This window comes from Panulirus ornatus, chromosome 11 (genome assembly GCF_036320965.1).
Source record: "Panulirus ornatus isolate Po-2019 chromosome 11, ASM3632096v1, whole genome shotgun sequence".
Lineage (NCBI taxonomy): Eukaryota > Metazoa > Arthropoda > Malacostraca > Decapoda > Palinuridae > Panulirus > Panulirus ornatus.
In genome coordinates, this window is record NC_092234.1 from 3,716,512 (window position 1) to 3,733,747 (window position 17,236).

Sequence of the window (17,236 nt, forward strand, 5' to 3'; positions counted from 1 at the left end):
ACTACCTTTACAAAACATGATACTGGATGAGTCACAGAGGTCAAGAATTCAAGCTAAAGAAATGAGTTATTTGAGAGGAACATGTGGTATGACTAGATGGAATGAAGAAAGTAATGCTGGGGCATATGAGAGGTTTGGTATGGCAGGGAATGCAGAGGGAATAAACTGAAGAGTGGCAGAGTGGGTGAAATGTAATATTATAAAGTGGCTTGGGCATGTGGAAAGAACGCAAGACGAGGAGTTTACAAGGAGAGTGTACAACAGTATGATTACAGGGAATGGTGTGAGATCTCCTGTGACATGGGAAAATAGAGTGGAAAAGTACTAAAGGGAGAGAAACTGAGGAAGAATGCATGGAATGGTGTATGTGGGGAGACATGCAAAGGCAGGAATAAGTGGCCACCCCCTTGACTGGAGTTACCAGAGGAAAAGGATTTCAGAGACACAGATAGATGGATAGACATAGATACCTTTACAAATGGAGGCTTTAAGTATTTTCTTACCTAGGACTTCCAGTCTGGAATCTTGTGAGAGGTGAATGGCAGCTGATGAACCATCACTTGTGTGAGTGGCACTGATACAATGTTGGACATTAGTCTGCACAAGGCCTTGTTTTTCTAACTGCTGCATGTACAAAGACTTTTTATTCATTCCAGGGGTTAAGCCAGATTTTGTATTACTCTGTAAATAAGCACCAAGTTAATATCCCCCTTGATGTCTCCTGCTACGTAGTATGGTCATACAAGAGAACCTCCAAATAACATAATCTCTACAGATCGCAGCAGGATTTTCCATCACTGAAGAGCTCCTATCACACGTCTCTTCTAAAATATCCCTATTAAGTATGTACTCCCACAATGTATCTATTTACCCTCTATTCTTTTAACCACATTGTTTATGAGTCTAACTACATCTGAAAAGCTGCACCATCTATTTACAAGAAAGGGAGCCACACAACTCAGAGGCCACTGCAAAGATCTGAATATTATCTAAGATGATTTAAGTGTTTGAAAACTTTGCTGAAACTGAAACACCAAAAGCAAATACAATACCTCTAAATTTGTTAATTTCTTCTTAGAAATACCAAAAACAGAGTACCTACCTATTTTACATGTCAAAACTTAGGGCATTTTTTTCAAAGCTCATAAACCTATTACCCAGGGACTGAATGAATCCAAATTAAACCTATCTATTCATCATATTCATATACTTCTCAAATTGCTCTTGAGTATCAATCAGTTAGTACTATGAGAACTTCTTTGACAAAATCATATTCCTTTACTCCACCAACAATGATACAATCTCATCTACGGTGACTTTTCAATCATTGTGTAACCTCATACTCCGGAAGTGTGGTGAGAGCGACATCTTTATTCACATGTTCATCTTCACACACAAAATGTTTCCACTTTATAAAAAAATCTTTCCTCTAGCTTCATCATCTGTATTACAACCATGAACCAAATCTTTTGAGAGTATTTTCTCATCATACATATATGTTTATCATATACACCTCAACTATGCTTACCTTTCAATGATTTTGGGTGTTGTCTACCCAAAAGCTCAGCCTGAGGCCAACTTGTATTGTTCCATTGGTCAGTCAAGCTGCTGGAGGCCATGGCCCATAGACCTATATAACCACCACATACTGGCTGGTCTGGTACACTTTACTGATACTTACCCAAGGCCTTAGGCCTTCTTAAATTTCTCTGCTATACGGTCCAAAATGTTTCAAATGGTTACAGGCCTGGATGTTAATAAGTTCTCAGAAATTTGATCTAATGCACCTTCTGATTTCAGTGCTGATATAGAGTCTTCTATGCCAACTGAGCCATCTAAGGATCATTTCTAGGTATAAGCTAGGAATTATACCTTTTATGATTTTCTAGTCCAGGTGTGGGTAAGGCAGAAAGAAAAGACACCTAGGTCAGAGGAACACAATTTGACAACCACCGAAGTGCTGTGGCTCACAATGAAGCCAATGCTAACCCTCCCAGTACCCAGAAGAAGAGGGATGTTACACAACTTCACATGCTCGAAGTTACACCATAAGTGAGATGTCACCCTTGGCAAGGCTGTACCATTGACAGTATGGTACTGTCAAAGACTAGTCACAAGATCGGCTTGGATTACATCGTGGAGAACAAGGAGTACACCACCAAGCTAGCTGCAGCGCCTTGTACCAACGCTTCAGCATCCTGCCTGCACTGTGGCTGAGAGATTGACGTGAGGAGGCAGAAGTGATATTGTGACAGTGATTGTGTCAGCGTCGCGTCGCCTCGCCGCAGTGTATCGAGACAGACTTCCCCAGAACTTTTAAAGGGGAAGTAAATGTTTATAGTTGTGTTAATGGAGTGATAGTTTTCATGCATGGTGTTTTTAACAAGAAAATAGTGAAGTTGGAGAAAAATGTAGCTTAGACATTGAAGCTTATTGACACAGTGGTGAAATTGATGAGATCTGCTATTGACGTTTGTGTGAATAAATTGTACATTTCCTTTTCCATAGCCAGAGGTTGAACCATTATGTGACATTCATTTTTTTTTCATTCATTTCAAGCTAAAAGTTTGTTTCTAAATTGTTCTTACATTTTTCATATGTATATATATGTATGTGTGTGTGTGTGTGTGTATGTGCATATGTGTGTGTGTGTGTGTGTGTGTGTGTATGTATATATATATGTATATTATCCCTGGGGATAGGGGTGAAAGAATACTTCCCACGTATTCCTCGCGTGTCGTAGAAAGCGACTAGAGGGGACGGGAGCGGGGGGCCGGAAATCCTCCCCTCCTTGTATTAACTTTCTAAAATGGGAAACAGAAGAAGGAGTCACGCGGGGAGTGCTCATCCTCCTCGAAGGCTCAGAGTGGGGTGCCTAAATGTGTGTGGATGTAACCAAGATGTGAAAAAAGGAGAGATAGGTAGTATGTTTGAGGAAAGGAACCTGGATGTTTTGGCTCTGAGTGAAACGAAGCTCAAGGGTAAAGGGGAAGAGTGGTTTGGAAATGTCTGGGGAGTGAAGTCAGGGGTTAGTGAGAGGACAAGAGCAAGGGAAGGAGTAGCAATACTCCTGAAACAGGAGTTGTGGGAGTATGTGATAGAATGTAAGAAAGTAAATTCTCGATTAATATGGGTAAAATTGAAAGTTGATGGAGAGAGGTGGGTGATTATTGGTGCATATGCACCTGGGCATGAGAAGAAAGATCATGAGAGGCAAGTGTTTTGGGAGCAGCTAAATGAGTGTGTTAGCGGTTTTGATGCACGAGACCGGGTTATAGTGATGGGTGATTTGAATGCAAAGGTGAGTAATGTGGCAGTTGAGGGAATAATTGGTATGCATGGGGTGTACAGTGTTGTAAATGGAAATGGTGAAGAGCTTGTAGATTTATGTGCTGAAAAAGGACTGATGATTGGGAATACCTGGTTTAAAAAGCGGGATATACATAAGTATACTTATGTAAGTAGGAGAGATGGCCAGAGAGCGTTATTGGATTACGTGTTAATTGACAGGCGTGCGAAAGAGAGACTTTTGGATGTTAATGTGCTGAGAGGTGCAACTGGAGGGATGTCTGATCATTATCTTGTGGAGGCTAAGGTGAAGATTAGTATGGGTTTTCAGAAAAGAGGAGTGAATGTTGGGGTGAAGAAGGTGGTGAGAGTAAGTGAGCTTGGGAAGGAGACCTGTGTGGGGAAGTACCAGGAGAGACTGTGTACAGAATGGAAAAAGGTGAGAACAATGGAAGTAAGGGGAGTCGGGGAGGAATGGGATGTATTTTGGGAATCAGTGATGGATTGCGCAAAAGATGCTTGTGGCATGAGAAGAGTGGGAGGTGGGCTGTTTAGAAAGGGTAGTGAGTGGTGGGATGAAGAAGTAAGAGTATTAGTGAAAGAGAAGAGAGAGGCATTTGGACGATTTTTGCAGGGAAAAAATGCAATTGAGTGGGAGAAGTATAAAAGAAAGAGACAGGAGGTCAAGAGAAAGGTGCAAGAGGTGAAAAAAAGGGCAAATGAGAGTTGGGGTGAGAGACTATCAGTAAATTTTAGGGAGAATAAAAAGATGTTCTGGAAGGAGGTAAATAGGGTGCGTAAGACAAGGGAGCAAATGGGAACTTCAGTGAAGGGCGTAAATGGGGAGGTGATAACAAGTAGCGGTGATGTGAGAAGGAGATGGAATGAGTATTTTGAAGGTTTGTTGAATGTGTCTGATGACAGAGTGGCAGATATAGGGTGTTTTGGTCGAGGTGGTGTGCAAAGTGAGAGGGTTAGGGAAAATGATTTGGTAAACAGAGAAGAGGTAGTAAAAGCTTTGCGGAAGATGAAAGCCGGCAAGGCAGCAGGTTTGGATGGTATTGCAGTGGAATTTATTAAGAAAGGGGGTGACTGTATTGTTGACTGGTTGGTAAGGTTATTTAATGTATGTATGACTCATGGTGAGGTGCCTGAGGATTGGCGGAATGCGTGCATAGTGCCATTGTACAAAGGCAAAGGGGATAAGAGTGAGTGCTCAAATTACAGAGGTATAAGTTTGTTGAGTATTCCTGGTAAATTATATGGGAGGGTATTGATTGAGAGGGTGAAGGCATGTACAGAGCATCAGATTGGGGAAGAGCAGTGCGGTTTCAGAAGTGGTAGAGGATGTGTGGATCAGGTGTTTGCTTTGAAGAATGTATGTGAGAAATACTTAGAAAAGCAAATGGATTTGTATGTAGCATTTATGGATCTGGAGAAGGCATATGATAGAGTTGATAGAGATGCTCTGTGGAAGGTATTAAGAATATATGGTGTGGGAGGCAAGTTGTTAGAAGCAGTGAAAAGTTTTTATCGAGGATGTAAGGCATGTGTACGTGTAGGAAGAGAGGAAAGTGATTGGTTCTCAGTGAATGTAGGTTTGCGGCAGGGGTGTGTGATGTCTCCATGGTTGTTTAATTTGTTTATGGATGGGGTTGTAAAGGAGGTAAATGCAAGAGTCCTGGAAAGAGGGGCAAGTATGAAGTCTGTTGGGGATGAGAGAGCTTGGGAAGTGAGTCAATTGTTGTTCGCTGATGATACAGCGCTGGTGGCTGATTCATGTGAGAAACTGCAGAAGCTGGTGACTGAGTTTGGTAAAGTGTGTGGAAGAAGAAAGTTGAGAGTAAATGTGAATAAGAGCAAGGTTATTAGGTACAGTAGGGGTGAGGGTCAAGTCAATTGGGAGGTGAGTTTGAATGGAGAAAAACTGGAGGAAGTGAAGTGTTTTAGATATCTGGGAGTGGATCTGTCAGCGGATGGAACCATGGAAGCGGAAGTGGATCATAGGGTGGGGGAGGGGGCGAAAATTTTGGGAGCCTTGAAAAATGTGTGGAAGTCGAGAACATTATCTCGGAAAGCAAAAATGGGTATGTTTGAGGGAATAGTGGTTCCAACAATGCTGTATGGTTGCGAGGCGTGGGCTATGGATAGAGATGTGCGCAGGAGGATGGATGTGCTGGAAATGAGATGTTTGAGGACAATGTGTGGTGTGAGGTGGTTTGATCGAGTAAGTAACGCAAGGGTAAGAGAGATGTGTGGAAATAAAAAGAGCGTGGTTGAGAGAGCAGAAGAGGGTGTTTTGAAATGGTTTGGGCACATGGAGAGAATGAGTGAGGAGAGATTGACCAAGAGGATATATGTGTCGGAGGTGGAGGGAACGAGGAGAAGAGGGAGACCAAATTGGAGGTGGAAAGATGGAGTGAAAAAGATTTTGTGTGATCGGGGCCTGAACATGCAGGAGGGTGAAAGGAGGGCAAGGAATAGAGTGAATTGGAGTCATGTGGTATACAGGGGTTGACGTGCTGTCAGTGGAGTGAAGCAAGGCATGTGAAGCGTCTGGGGTAAACCATGGAAAGCTGTGTAGGTATGTATATTTGTGTGTGTGGACGTGTGTATGTACATGTGTATGGGGGGGGGGGGTTGGGCCATTTCTTTCGTCTGTTTCCTTGCGCTACCTCGCAAACGCGGGAGACAGCGACAAAGTATAAAAAAAAAAAAAAAAAAAAAAAAAAGAATTAAGTGTGATATATAGGTCAGCCATGCCTACCATTGGACCTGCATTTCTGAAAACTGTGACTCTAAGCAAATTGATCTTTTGTGAATCTATTTAACCCATGGGAATACATGGAGAAAGGCTCGTCATATTCCTAGGGGCTTGGCTCAAGAATATGTTCAACATTAAAAGATGAAATAAGTTGATATACAGTACAGTATAGGACAAATATAAGTAGAGAATAAATGTATTTTCAATAGAAAGTACAATAAGTTATAAATAACGTGAAGACTTACCAGATATGGTCGAGAATCTTGCTTATAGATGTTGCCTGAGATAAAGGAGTGAGAGGTAAAGTCAAGAAGGTACAGGAGTAGGATTACATATGAAACTACAGGTGAACTCTGTGAGCCTGGGAGCACAGATTCATAAGGCCTCCCTTGCTGCTTTATTCTCATATAAAAGAATTTATCTGTGGTTTACCCTGGATGTTTCACATGCTGTCCTAGCTTCGTCTCTTCAATGTATATCAACTGACTTATATTTCTCTCTTATGTCTCCCCTAATGATGTGATTATTTCACGAAAGTGCACTTGGGAACTTATCATGTTTAATTTTCCCCAGAGAACAACAATGCCTTGTCACTAACCAAATTGCTTAATCTATGGACTTTGGGAAAGCCATCAGGGCTGGGTGTTGGATGCCACTCCCGGAGACTCTGGTCAGCTGGCACCACACGTTCTACAATTCTGCCCAGGACACAGACCTTCTTCTCCTGTGAAGCTGTTAGTTACATAATCAGACAATATAGCAAGGAAAGTGCGGGTTATCCTCTTTGGAAAGAGGAAAACAAAAGTATTTCAGGCAATCTTAAATTCTTTACTTAACTTTAGTTAGAGGATGTGTCAGTCTCATAGATACATAACAGTTCAATAAAATCAATCACACGGGTGTGAAAAGATAACAGAATAAGTACAAGTGAAATTCATGGGAAACTGCAATCAAGTATGAAAAACTATGTGAAATATGAAAGAATATAAAGTACAACATGCAATTTAAATCCAGATTCCAAGCCTTCAAAATGACTTTATGAGGACTGTTAGTGTTGTTAAAACTGAAAATACTAAACATTTGATTCTAATATATGATACTGCATCAGATTTAGGAAATATTTGTGGTGACAATAATGGGCAGATAACCAGATACAGATATGTTTACTGCAGAGAGATATATAAGCAATTACTGTAGACATATTCTATTGCAAACAGTTAAACAAATATTGAAGACATATTTAACAGAGCTATTTGTGTCATTAATAACAGAAATATAATTTTCTTCTACAAAGTATAACTTACCTCCTAAATGTGGTTTATGAAGAGAAACTATACTGTAATGTCTGAAAAAGAGTTTGTGGCCATGAATGGCTACCACAATGGTACAAAGCTTCAAGTAGATCTCCTTAAGGTCCATCGAAATTCTATACATCTTCCACTATACAGTAAAGTAACAAAAATCCTCCACACAAAATGATTTTGGGACAATTCCAGAGTTTCTCTGCAGATGCACACCTTTCACACTTATGAGCTCTCACCCTGTTCTTCGACTCTTGTTCTTCCTTCATATACAATCCTACACAATTCATTTAAGAACCGTTTTACTCATTCCTAGCAAACATCCACATACAGTGTCCGCAAAAAACTTTGTTCATCTTCATTATACATTTTCAAAAGTGATGTTACACTTACATATTTGTACTCTCTCATCTCTCCTTTGGCCTGGATCATATCAATTGGTAGATGTCTTGGCATGGAATTTGCATGGTACTTGAAGTATTCTAGGTCCATGTTTTGGGTCCAAAGGGTCTTGATATCCTGAATGAGGTAAGGCAATGATGAAGCGTAGCAGGAATCAGCCACCAGATCAAGCGTTCTGAACAACCCATATTTTCTTGCTTCCAGGTGAGACTAAAGGCTTTCTCCTCCTTAAAGATAAGAGCTAACCATCTTGAAGCACAGATGGAAGAAATACAGCAACCAGAAGTGAAATACTCAAAATGAAATGGCAGCCAGGAAGAAAGAACATCCTTCCCTAAAGACAACCTGAGGCACACTGCAACAGATTGCTGGTTCTCAAACCATTAGAAACACTTGTCTCACCGACCAAATGTGAGATGATTTCACCCTGAGAGTGTCATATGCTATGCCCACAATACACTTTAGCCACGTTTTGACTTTGAAAATATATGTGGGGCACACAATGTTTTTAGCAGACACTGTACCTTAGCACATGATGTTTCACTTTATCAACACCTTCCCTTTTGCTACCCCTTTCACTCTTCATACAAAATCAATTTCTCAGATCCACCTCAACTACTTGCTCTAAACAATCTGTTGCTTCAAACCCATTCCATTAATATACACCAATGATGATACACCACTATTTATAAAGTTCTCATGACACAAGATACCTTACATTTTTCTCCCCACATGTATTTTCCTTAAACTTGTTGCAGTATACCTTGTACAAACTCTGATATTCTGAATTTACATTGCTGTCTTACGTTCAATTCCCCTTTCTCATACACAACCACCTTTATTTTAACTACATCCTCAGTCAGACTGCTCCATTCAACTTTTCTGTAATGGAAGTGCATCTTCACTGTTTTCTAATAATACCTAAAAATACTGTACACAAGCAAAAAGCTTTTAAAAATGGGACACTGCAAGTGTAGATTTCCCTCCCTAAATTCCACAAATCACACACACTTCACTTTGGAATTGCATTCAAATCTATAGATAAACAAATGTTTGGTAAACTTTTCACAACATATGTTTGACCAACCATAGCTTGACTATGCCTCTAAGGTCTTCTCACCACACCAAAAGACACACAAAGATATGACTGAGAGGGTCCACAGATGAGCAATCAAAATGGTACCTAAATTAGGGGTAGGGCCACAGCGCTGTTCACTTTAAGAGTAGGAAAGAGAAAGTGGTGACCTGATAACAGCCTTTAAGTTCCTCAATCAATTAGAAGATGGTGACAGTGAACAGTTCTACACAAGCTGTAGTAACAATTACCAGAGGGCACGATCAGAAGATGAGAAAGGGCTGGTTAAGAAGGATGTAAAGAAATCCTAGTTAAGTGTAAGGGTAGTGAATGGGTACAATGGTCTAAGCAAGAAGTCAGTGAATGCCGCCAGCTTACAAAGATTCAAAAATCTTCATGACAGTTGGGCCCCATGAGTGTAAGACTTCTTCCCACAATGAACAAAAATAATTATAATCAATTATACACACACACACACACACACACACACTTCAGCAACACAAACTAAGTTTATACTCACCAGCTTCTGTCAATACTGTATTATCCACAATGCCTTCCTTTTTTTTCTTGGCAGCCCGATCCTGGGCAAACTTGGAGCTAGCTTTGGCAGGTGCTCCATCACCTGAAATGTAACATATTTACTAACAGAGACAGCTGAGCTTTTATTTTGTGATAAAATTCTACGAGACAAAAAAGGTGAGGATTGAGGCTTCTTTCCATACTACAGACCACGTTCGACATTCGACGAAGAAATATTATGAAAGAATTGTATATAGATATCAAGTAGGCAGGTAACTGTTTTGTTTTACACAAAAAACAAAGAAATAATTTTCTTTTTCACCTGTGAAAAGGTACATAGAAAATTGAAAACCCATTATTTTTTCTAAGAATTAACCTGTAAGGAAAGGCCAACAACAACTCATACGACAGCTATTTCTGCCTCTGTTTCAACCTTTCAATCTTAGGCTTGGTCCATTTTTGCATTCTCCCTAGCCTATCATTTTATGAAAACTGAACAAAATGGAACAGACCTTACACATCAATTTCACAATAAACAGACAAAACACATAAAATACTTCCTTATCAGCTGAAATCCATTTATTTTTCCTCAGCAGTGCAATAGTTTTTTGCCAGGTTGTCAGTCATTTTCTGTCTTCATACAACCTAGATAAAACTTTATAATCTTCATCAATTATATCTCTGTATATTACTTCTCTCTGTCAAAACTGCATCTTTCTTCCCATGTAGCCTTGTAAGGAGTTGTACACAACTTTTATGGATCTGGAGAAAGTGTATGACAGTCAAATGGAATGCTTAATGGGACGTGTTACAGATATATGGTTAGGAAGACCACTGTTGGATGGTAAGATAGCACTCTCCATGTGTAAGCATGGAGGGAGATTTAAGCAACAGTTCTGGTGTACATGTGAGTGTGAGGCAGGGCTGTAATGTGTCACTATGGCTTTCTAACAAATATATATGGATGGAATGATAAAAGATTAAAGCAAAACTAGAAAAAAGGGGTGTAGAAATGGAGTGTGATGGTATGGTGGCTAGTGACAAGACTTTGTGGATAATCTTAAGATCTTTACATCCCAAAATTGGACTTCACTGAAAATAATCAGCTGGTTAAGTCATCCCTTACTGAAGCATGATACTTTTTCAGAATGTCAATATTTCTTAAAATGATTTCATTTAACTTTACAGTGCCACGACACATTTCACTTAGCTCCTGCAGCTTCAAGGGTACACACAATCAGTAGCAGGGAAAGAAAGGACTTCTTTTGAGTGTGAAGTTCTTCAGCTTTTCATCCAGTGGCAATGATACAACCTAATTAAAGATTTTTCACGTGCAGTGTTACCACATTCATGATGAGTCTAGTAATGCCTTGTGGAGGAAATGAGATGAGATGGAATAGGCTCCAGTAAGAACTTGCATAAGATTCAGTGCTTTTTCATCATAATACAAAAGGGAACACACAATACAGACTGAATAAAGCCTACATACCTGCTACTCCATGAGAAGTTGACTCTTCAGTCTTACGTTTATTGACTTTAACAAGTTTAGCAGAGGGTGTGAATGCCCCACGAGCCATTAGCTCTTCTTCCTCCTTAAGGAGGTCGTCATCAGTTTCACTTGCATGTGGACGTCTCAACATTTTGTCTGTGAAGTTCAAACAGCAAATGTAATGCTATAATGTGATAGAATAGAAAATGAAGCAAAAAAATCTCAGTACAATGTCCCATAGAAAAAAATAAGGAAAAAATATTAGAAAAGGTATTATGGGCAGTAAAGCAAAAAATGAAAGTAAAAAAAAATACATATTTGATTCCTTCATAACATGTAAAGACACTAAAAAATATACATTAAGCAAACAAACCAAGGGGACGTAAAGTGCAAGTTCCCTGCAAATACATGATGAATGAAGTTAAGCACTATTAAATCCTCTTGATACCAAAAACAATGTCCAAGATTTTTTTCAATATCGAATATATAACTCTTATTAACAAATACCATATAAGATTTGAAGGTAACACTTGGGTCAGGTCAGGTTCATTCTGATCTGGTTTGATGTGGATCCCATACTGGTATGAAATTCTTTATGTTCATATTGGAATGAGTACTTTTGCTAATACTTTCCCTTCACCTCAAAATGGTAATGGTTAAGAATTCTCTGACTACCCTACTGGACTCAGTGAAATACACATTGACTGGTAAGTCTGATTTAGCTCTAAATTAATATAACCTTTGGATATTCAATTATTTTTCTCTGCAATGCTAGATCTTTCATGGTAGCTGACACAGCAAGGGCACCTGAATTCCCTAATCAGCCATCTCACACATTTCTATATGAGATATATATATTCATTCATCAATACTTACCCTAAGGCCCATTTCCAAAGGAGTCCTTGAACTATTGCATGATACCCTTTTCCGGGGCTCCTGCAGCACTATGGTTATGTAAGTACAAAGTGGACTCCTCTGAAGCAAGTTCTTTGACAAGACTATACCCTCTTTTGTCAACCGATGATGATAAAGCCATGCAGTGTAACCTCAAGCTAGTAAAATCCAGTAACAATGACACATATGCTCCAACCATACTAAGGAGCTTTGCTGATGACAGCACAGTAAACAATACTACTAGATCAGATGCTCATCAAAAGGAGATCAAAATAATCAATGACATGATCAACAAATGGGGAGATCACTTGAAATCTGAGCAAATAAGGAACATGTAAGAATACAATGACAACACCCCATAAAGTCCCAAGAAAAAATGAAATAGAAAAGTTAAAAACAAAAGCAAAGGATCTGGGTATCATCACTAATGAGAAACTACAATGCAAAGAACATACAAAGAAGATTGCACTATTAAGCCAAGTAATGAGTAGTATGATTTTGAGAACTTTCATTACAAGTCACTGAAAAATACTGATGAAAATATTTCTAGCTATCTATCTATATCTCTGACACCCATTCCCTACAGGATCTCCCATCAAGGGGTGGCCATGGCAAAAGAGTTTCCATTTATCCCTGTCCTCACATGCCTCCATAGCATACACCATTTCATGCATTCTTCCTCTGTCTCTCTCTCCACCCTATTTGCCCATGTCACATGTGGTCTTCCACTCACATAAACCCCTTTGTACTATCATACACTCTCCTTGTAATTTCCCAGTCTCACATTCTTTCTACATGCCCAAACTACCTCAAAGTATTATGTTTCACTCATCATGCTACCACTACACAATGCATTCCTTTACACTTCTTGCCATACCACATCTCTCATACACCCTTTCGTTTCTTTCTTAATTCCATCTAGTCACACCTCATGCTCTTCTCAAATAGCTCATTTCCACAGCTTGGATTCTTGACCTCTGTGCCTCATTTCACATCCACGTTTCAGCAGCATAGGTCAGGGTTGGGAGACGATGCTGTCCCTTAATCCTCTCTTCACTTTCATACTTACATCTCTACCCTTCATAATTCTATCATACGACCCAATGGCTCTTCTACCCTGTACTGATCTCTCACTTATCTCTTCTTCCATATCACCAAACTTAACTACGACAGCTTTCAGATACTTAAATTCCCTTACCCCTTTTCCCTAGTTTTGCTTTCATCTCTCTTATCACTCCATCTATATATATATCCCTGGGGATAGGGGAGAAATACTTCTCACATATTCCCTGCGTGTCGTAGAAGGCGACTAAAAGGGAAGGGAGCAGGGGGCTGGAAATCCTCCCCTCTCGTTTTTAATTTTCCAAAAGAAGGAACAGAGAAGGGGGCCAAGTGAGGATATTCCCTCAAAGGCTCAGTCCTCTGTTCTTAACACTACCTCGCTAACGCAGGAAATGGCGAATAGTATGAAAAAAAAAACAATATAGTAAAAGGTAGTAAAAGCTTTGCGGAAGATGAAAGCCGGCAAGGCAGCAGGTTTGGATGGTATTGCAGTGGAATTTATTAAAAAAGGGGGTGACTGTATTGTTGACTGGTTGGTAAGGTTATTTAATGTATGTATGACTCATGGTGAGGTGCCTGAGGATTGGCGGAATGCGTGCATAGTGCCATTGTACAAAGGCAAAGGGGATAAGAGTGAGTGCTCAAATTACAGAGGTATAAGTTTGTTGAGTATTCCTGGTAAATTATATGGGAGGGTATTGATTGAGAGGGTGAAGGCATGTACAGAGCATCAGATTGGGGAAGAGCAGTGTGGTTTCAGAAGTGGTAGAGGATGTGTGGATCAGGTGTTTGCTTTGAAGAATGTATGTGAGAAATACTTAGAAAAGCAAATGGATTTGTATGTAGCATTTATGGATCTGGAGAAGGCATATGATAGAGTTGATAGAGATGCTCTGTGGAAGGTATTAAGAATATATGGTGTGGGAGGCAAGTTGTTAGAAGCAGTGAAAAGTTTTTATCGAGGATGTAAGGCATGTGTACGTGTAGGAAGAGAGGAAAGTGATTGGTTCTCAGTGAATGTAGGTTTGCGGCAGGGATGTGTGATGTCTCCATGGTTGTTTAATTTGTTTATGGATGGGGTTGTTAGGGAGGTGAATGCAAGAGTTTTGGAAAGAGGGGCAAGTATGAAGTCTGTTGGGGATGAGAGAGCTTGGGAAGTGAGTCAGTTGTTGTTCGCTGATGATACAGCGCTGGTGGCTGATTCATGTGAGAAACTGCAGAAGCTGGTGACTGAGTTTGGTAAAGTATGTGAAAGAAGAAAGTTAAGAGTAAATGTGAATAAGAGCAAGGTTATTAGGTACAGTAGGGTTGAGGGTCAAGTCAACTGGGAGGTGAGTTTGAATGGAGAAAAACTGGAGGAAGTAAAGTGTTTTAGATATCTGGGAGTGGATCTGGCAGCAGATGGAACCATGGAAGCGGAAGTGGATCATAGGGTGGGGGAGGGGGCGAAAATTCTGGGAGCCTTGAAGAATGTGTGGAAGTCGAGAACATTATCTCGGAAAGCAAAAATGGGTATGTTTGAAGGAATAGTGGTTCCAACAATGTTGTATGGTTGCGAGGCGTGGGCTATGGATAGAGTGGTGCGCAGGAGGATGGATGTGCTGGAAATGAGATGTTTGAGGACAATGTGTGGTGTGAGGTGGTTTGATTGAGTAAGTAACGTAAGGGTAAGAGAGATGTGTGGAAATAAAAAGAGCGTGGTTGAGAGAACAGAAGAGGGTGTTTTGAAATGGTTTGGGCACATGGAGAGAATGAGTGAGGAAAGATTGACCAAGAGGATATATGTGTCGGAGGTGGAGGGAACGAGGAGAAGAGGGAGACCAAATTGGAGGTGGAAAGATGGAGTGAAAAAGATTTTGTGTGATCGGGGCCTGAACATCCAGGAGGGTGAAAGGAGGGCAAGGAATAGAGTGAATTGGAGCGATGTGGTATACCGGGGTTGACGTGCTGTCAGTGGACTGAATCAGGGCATGTGAAGCGTCTGGGGTAAACCATGGAAAGCTGTGTAGGTATGTATATTTGCGTGTGTGGACGTATGTATATACATGTGTATGGGGGTGGGTTGGGCCATTTCTTTCGTCTGTTTCCTTGCGCTACCTAGCAAACGCGGGAGACAGCGACAAAGCAAAATATATATATATATATATATATATATATATATATATATATATATATATATATATATATATATATATATCCCTGGGGATAGGGGAGTAAGAGTACTTCCCATGTATTCCCTGCGTGTCTTAGAAGGCAACTAAAATGGGGAAGGAGTGGGGGCTGGAAATCCTCCCCTCCCGTTTTCTACTTTTCCAAAAAAAGGAACAGAGGGGGCCAAGTAAGGATATTTCCTCTTAGGCTCAGGCCTCTGCTCTTAACACTACCTCATAAATGCATGGAAATGGCAAATACAAGAAAAATATAATAGTTATTTATCTATTTATTCACTTATCTATTTATAATAATCTGTCACTGTCTCCCGCATTAGCGAGATAGTGCAAGGAAACAGACGAAAGAATGGCCCAACCGACCCACGTACACATGTATATACATACGTATACTTACGTATAATAAATATATAAATAACTTATTTATCTATTCATATTTATCATACTTAGTCGCTGTCTCCCGCATTTGCGAGGTAGCGCAAGAAAACGGACGAAAGAATGGCCCAACCCACCCATATACACACGTATAGACATATATATATATACGATCACACACGCAGATATACATACCTATCCATTTCAACGTATACATACATATACATACACAGACATATACATTTATACACATGTACTTACCCATACTTGCTCTCTTCATCCATTCCCACTGCCACCCCGCCACACGTGAAATGGCACCTACCTCCCCCCACACAACAAGGTCACATTTGTTCATACTCAGTCTCTAGCTGTCATGTGTAATGCACTGAAACCACAGCTCCCTTTCCACACCCAGGCCCTACAAAACTTTCCATGGTTTACCCCAGATGCTTCACATGCCCTGGTTGAATCCATTGATAGCAAATCAACCCTGGTATACCACACTGTTCCAATTCACTCTATTCCTTGCATTCGTTTCACCCTCCTGTATGTTCAGGCCCCGATCGCTCAACATCCTTTTCACTCCATCCTTCCACCTCCAATTTGGTCTCCCACTTCTCATTCTCTCCACCTCTGACACATATATCCTCTTTGTCAATCTTTCCTCACTCATTCTCTCCATGTGACCAAACCATTTCAACACACCCTCTTCTGCTCTCTCAACCACACTCTTTTTATTATCACACATCTCTCTTACCCTTTCATTACTTAATCAAACCACTTCACACCACATATTGTCCTCAAACATTTCATTTCCAACACATCCACCCTCCTCTGCACAGCCCTCCTCCGCACAGCCAGATGCATTGCCATAGCTTTTTGCTGGACAGTCATATACATGTTCCAACACTTTGCTCAAGACATTTGCAGGTGTCCTTCCAGCTCTGAACAATTAATTTTTGATAAGTGGTGCCAGTCGGTTCTTAACACTCTGAAGAGTGGATATACATTGGTTTTATCACATTTCTCTCATACTCAAAGCCCTGCCCATTCTGTGAGGCCTTCACCTTCTAGATGTGGCAGGAGCTACAGGAAAAAAAAAAAAAATTAAACTACATGAATTCTAGAGTCTATGGCATCCATAGCTACCACATTAGTCACACTTTAGCAACTAGGACAAGTGTGTCCATTTTACTGATAAGTTTCTTTTTTCACACCAGTTCATAACGTTTACGATATTTTAGTCCAAGCTTTGCAACAATTATTGTATTCTGTAAACACTAGAGAGCACTGCAACAGAAAGCACTCAATATCCAAAGCTAACAGTGATGAAGCAGCTAAACTATTCTTTTACCAGTGTTAACAATCAATGTAAATAATCACCTCATTAACTTCTTTTCTCTTCCCTCAAGTTATAAGTTAGTGCTCAAATTGTTAATGTTTTGACAAGGACAAATATGTTTTGGTTGGGAAGCTGTACACGACGGGCCTAAATATTTTATGCGTGCCCAGTTGTGAAAAAGATTTGACCAAAATTATTAGAAACGATGAACAACAAGCCAGCTAATCTGCATTAATATTACTATCTCTTCCAAGAAAAGCAGCAAAAGCGTGTTCTAAAAATATAGAGAAAATAGTATCTTTCATTCATCTGAGTAATGACAGCAAATGACATGACAGTCATAGATAAAAAGAAACGAATATAAAGTATCATCTCCAGTAAAAAAGATCCCAAAATAAGAAGCTAATACTGGCCAAAATAGAGGAAAAGTAAATTAGGCGCTTAAAGAAAATTAAGAAAAATCTATTGAGAAAAAATGAAAGAAGACGTATGGATATTCTAAGTGAACCAGTCCAGAATGCTTGATACACAGTATATTTGGATACAAAAATTTTCCT

The 17,236-nt window shown here is 40.0% G+C and overlaps 1 protein-coding gene across 2 annotated transcripts in view; it reads right to left on the minus strand.

Annotated features, from left to right (window-relative positions):
- Positions 1-16,874, minus strand: part of LOC139751214 (RNA polymerase II-associated protein 1) — a 37,335-nt gene extending 20,461 nt beyond the window's left edge. Inside the window, exons 1-5 of one of the 2 annotated variants that reach the window (XM_071666399.1) lie at positions 16,721-16,874; positions 10,839-10,994; positions 9,351-9,452; positions 6,651-6,784; positions 504-681 (exon numbers count right to left, since the gene is read on the minus strand). In XM_071666399.1, the coding sequence (XP_071522500.1) occupies positions 504-681; positions 6,651-6,784; positions 9,351-9,452; positions 10,839-10,989 (565 nt within the window). In that variant the 5' untranslated portion in view covers positions 10,990-10,994; positions 16,721-16,874. Of the gene's footprint in view, positions 1-503; positions 682-6,650; positions 6,785-9,350; positions 9,453-10,838; positions 10,995-11,714; positions 11,884-16,720 lie in introns of those variants that run through there. The other variant, XM_071666400.1, reaches the window with a different exon arrangement.
- Between the last annotated feature and the right edge of the window lie 362 nt (positions 16,875-17,236).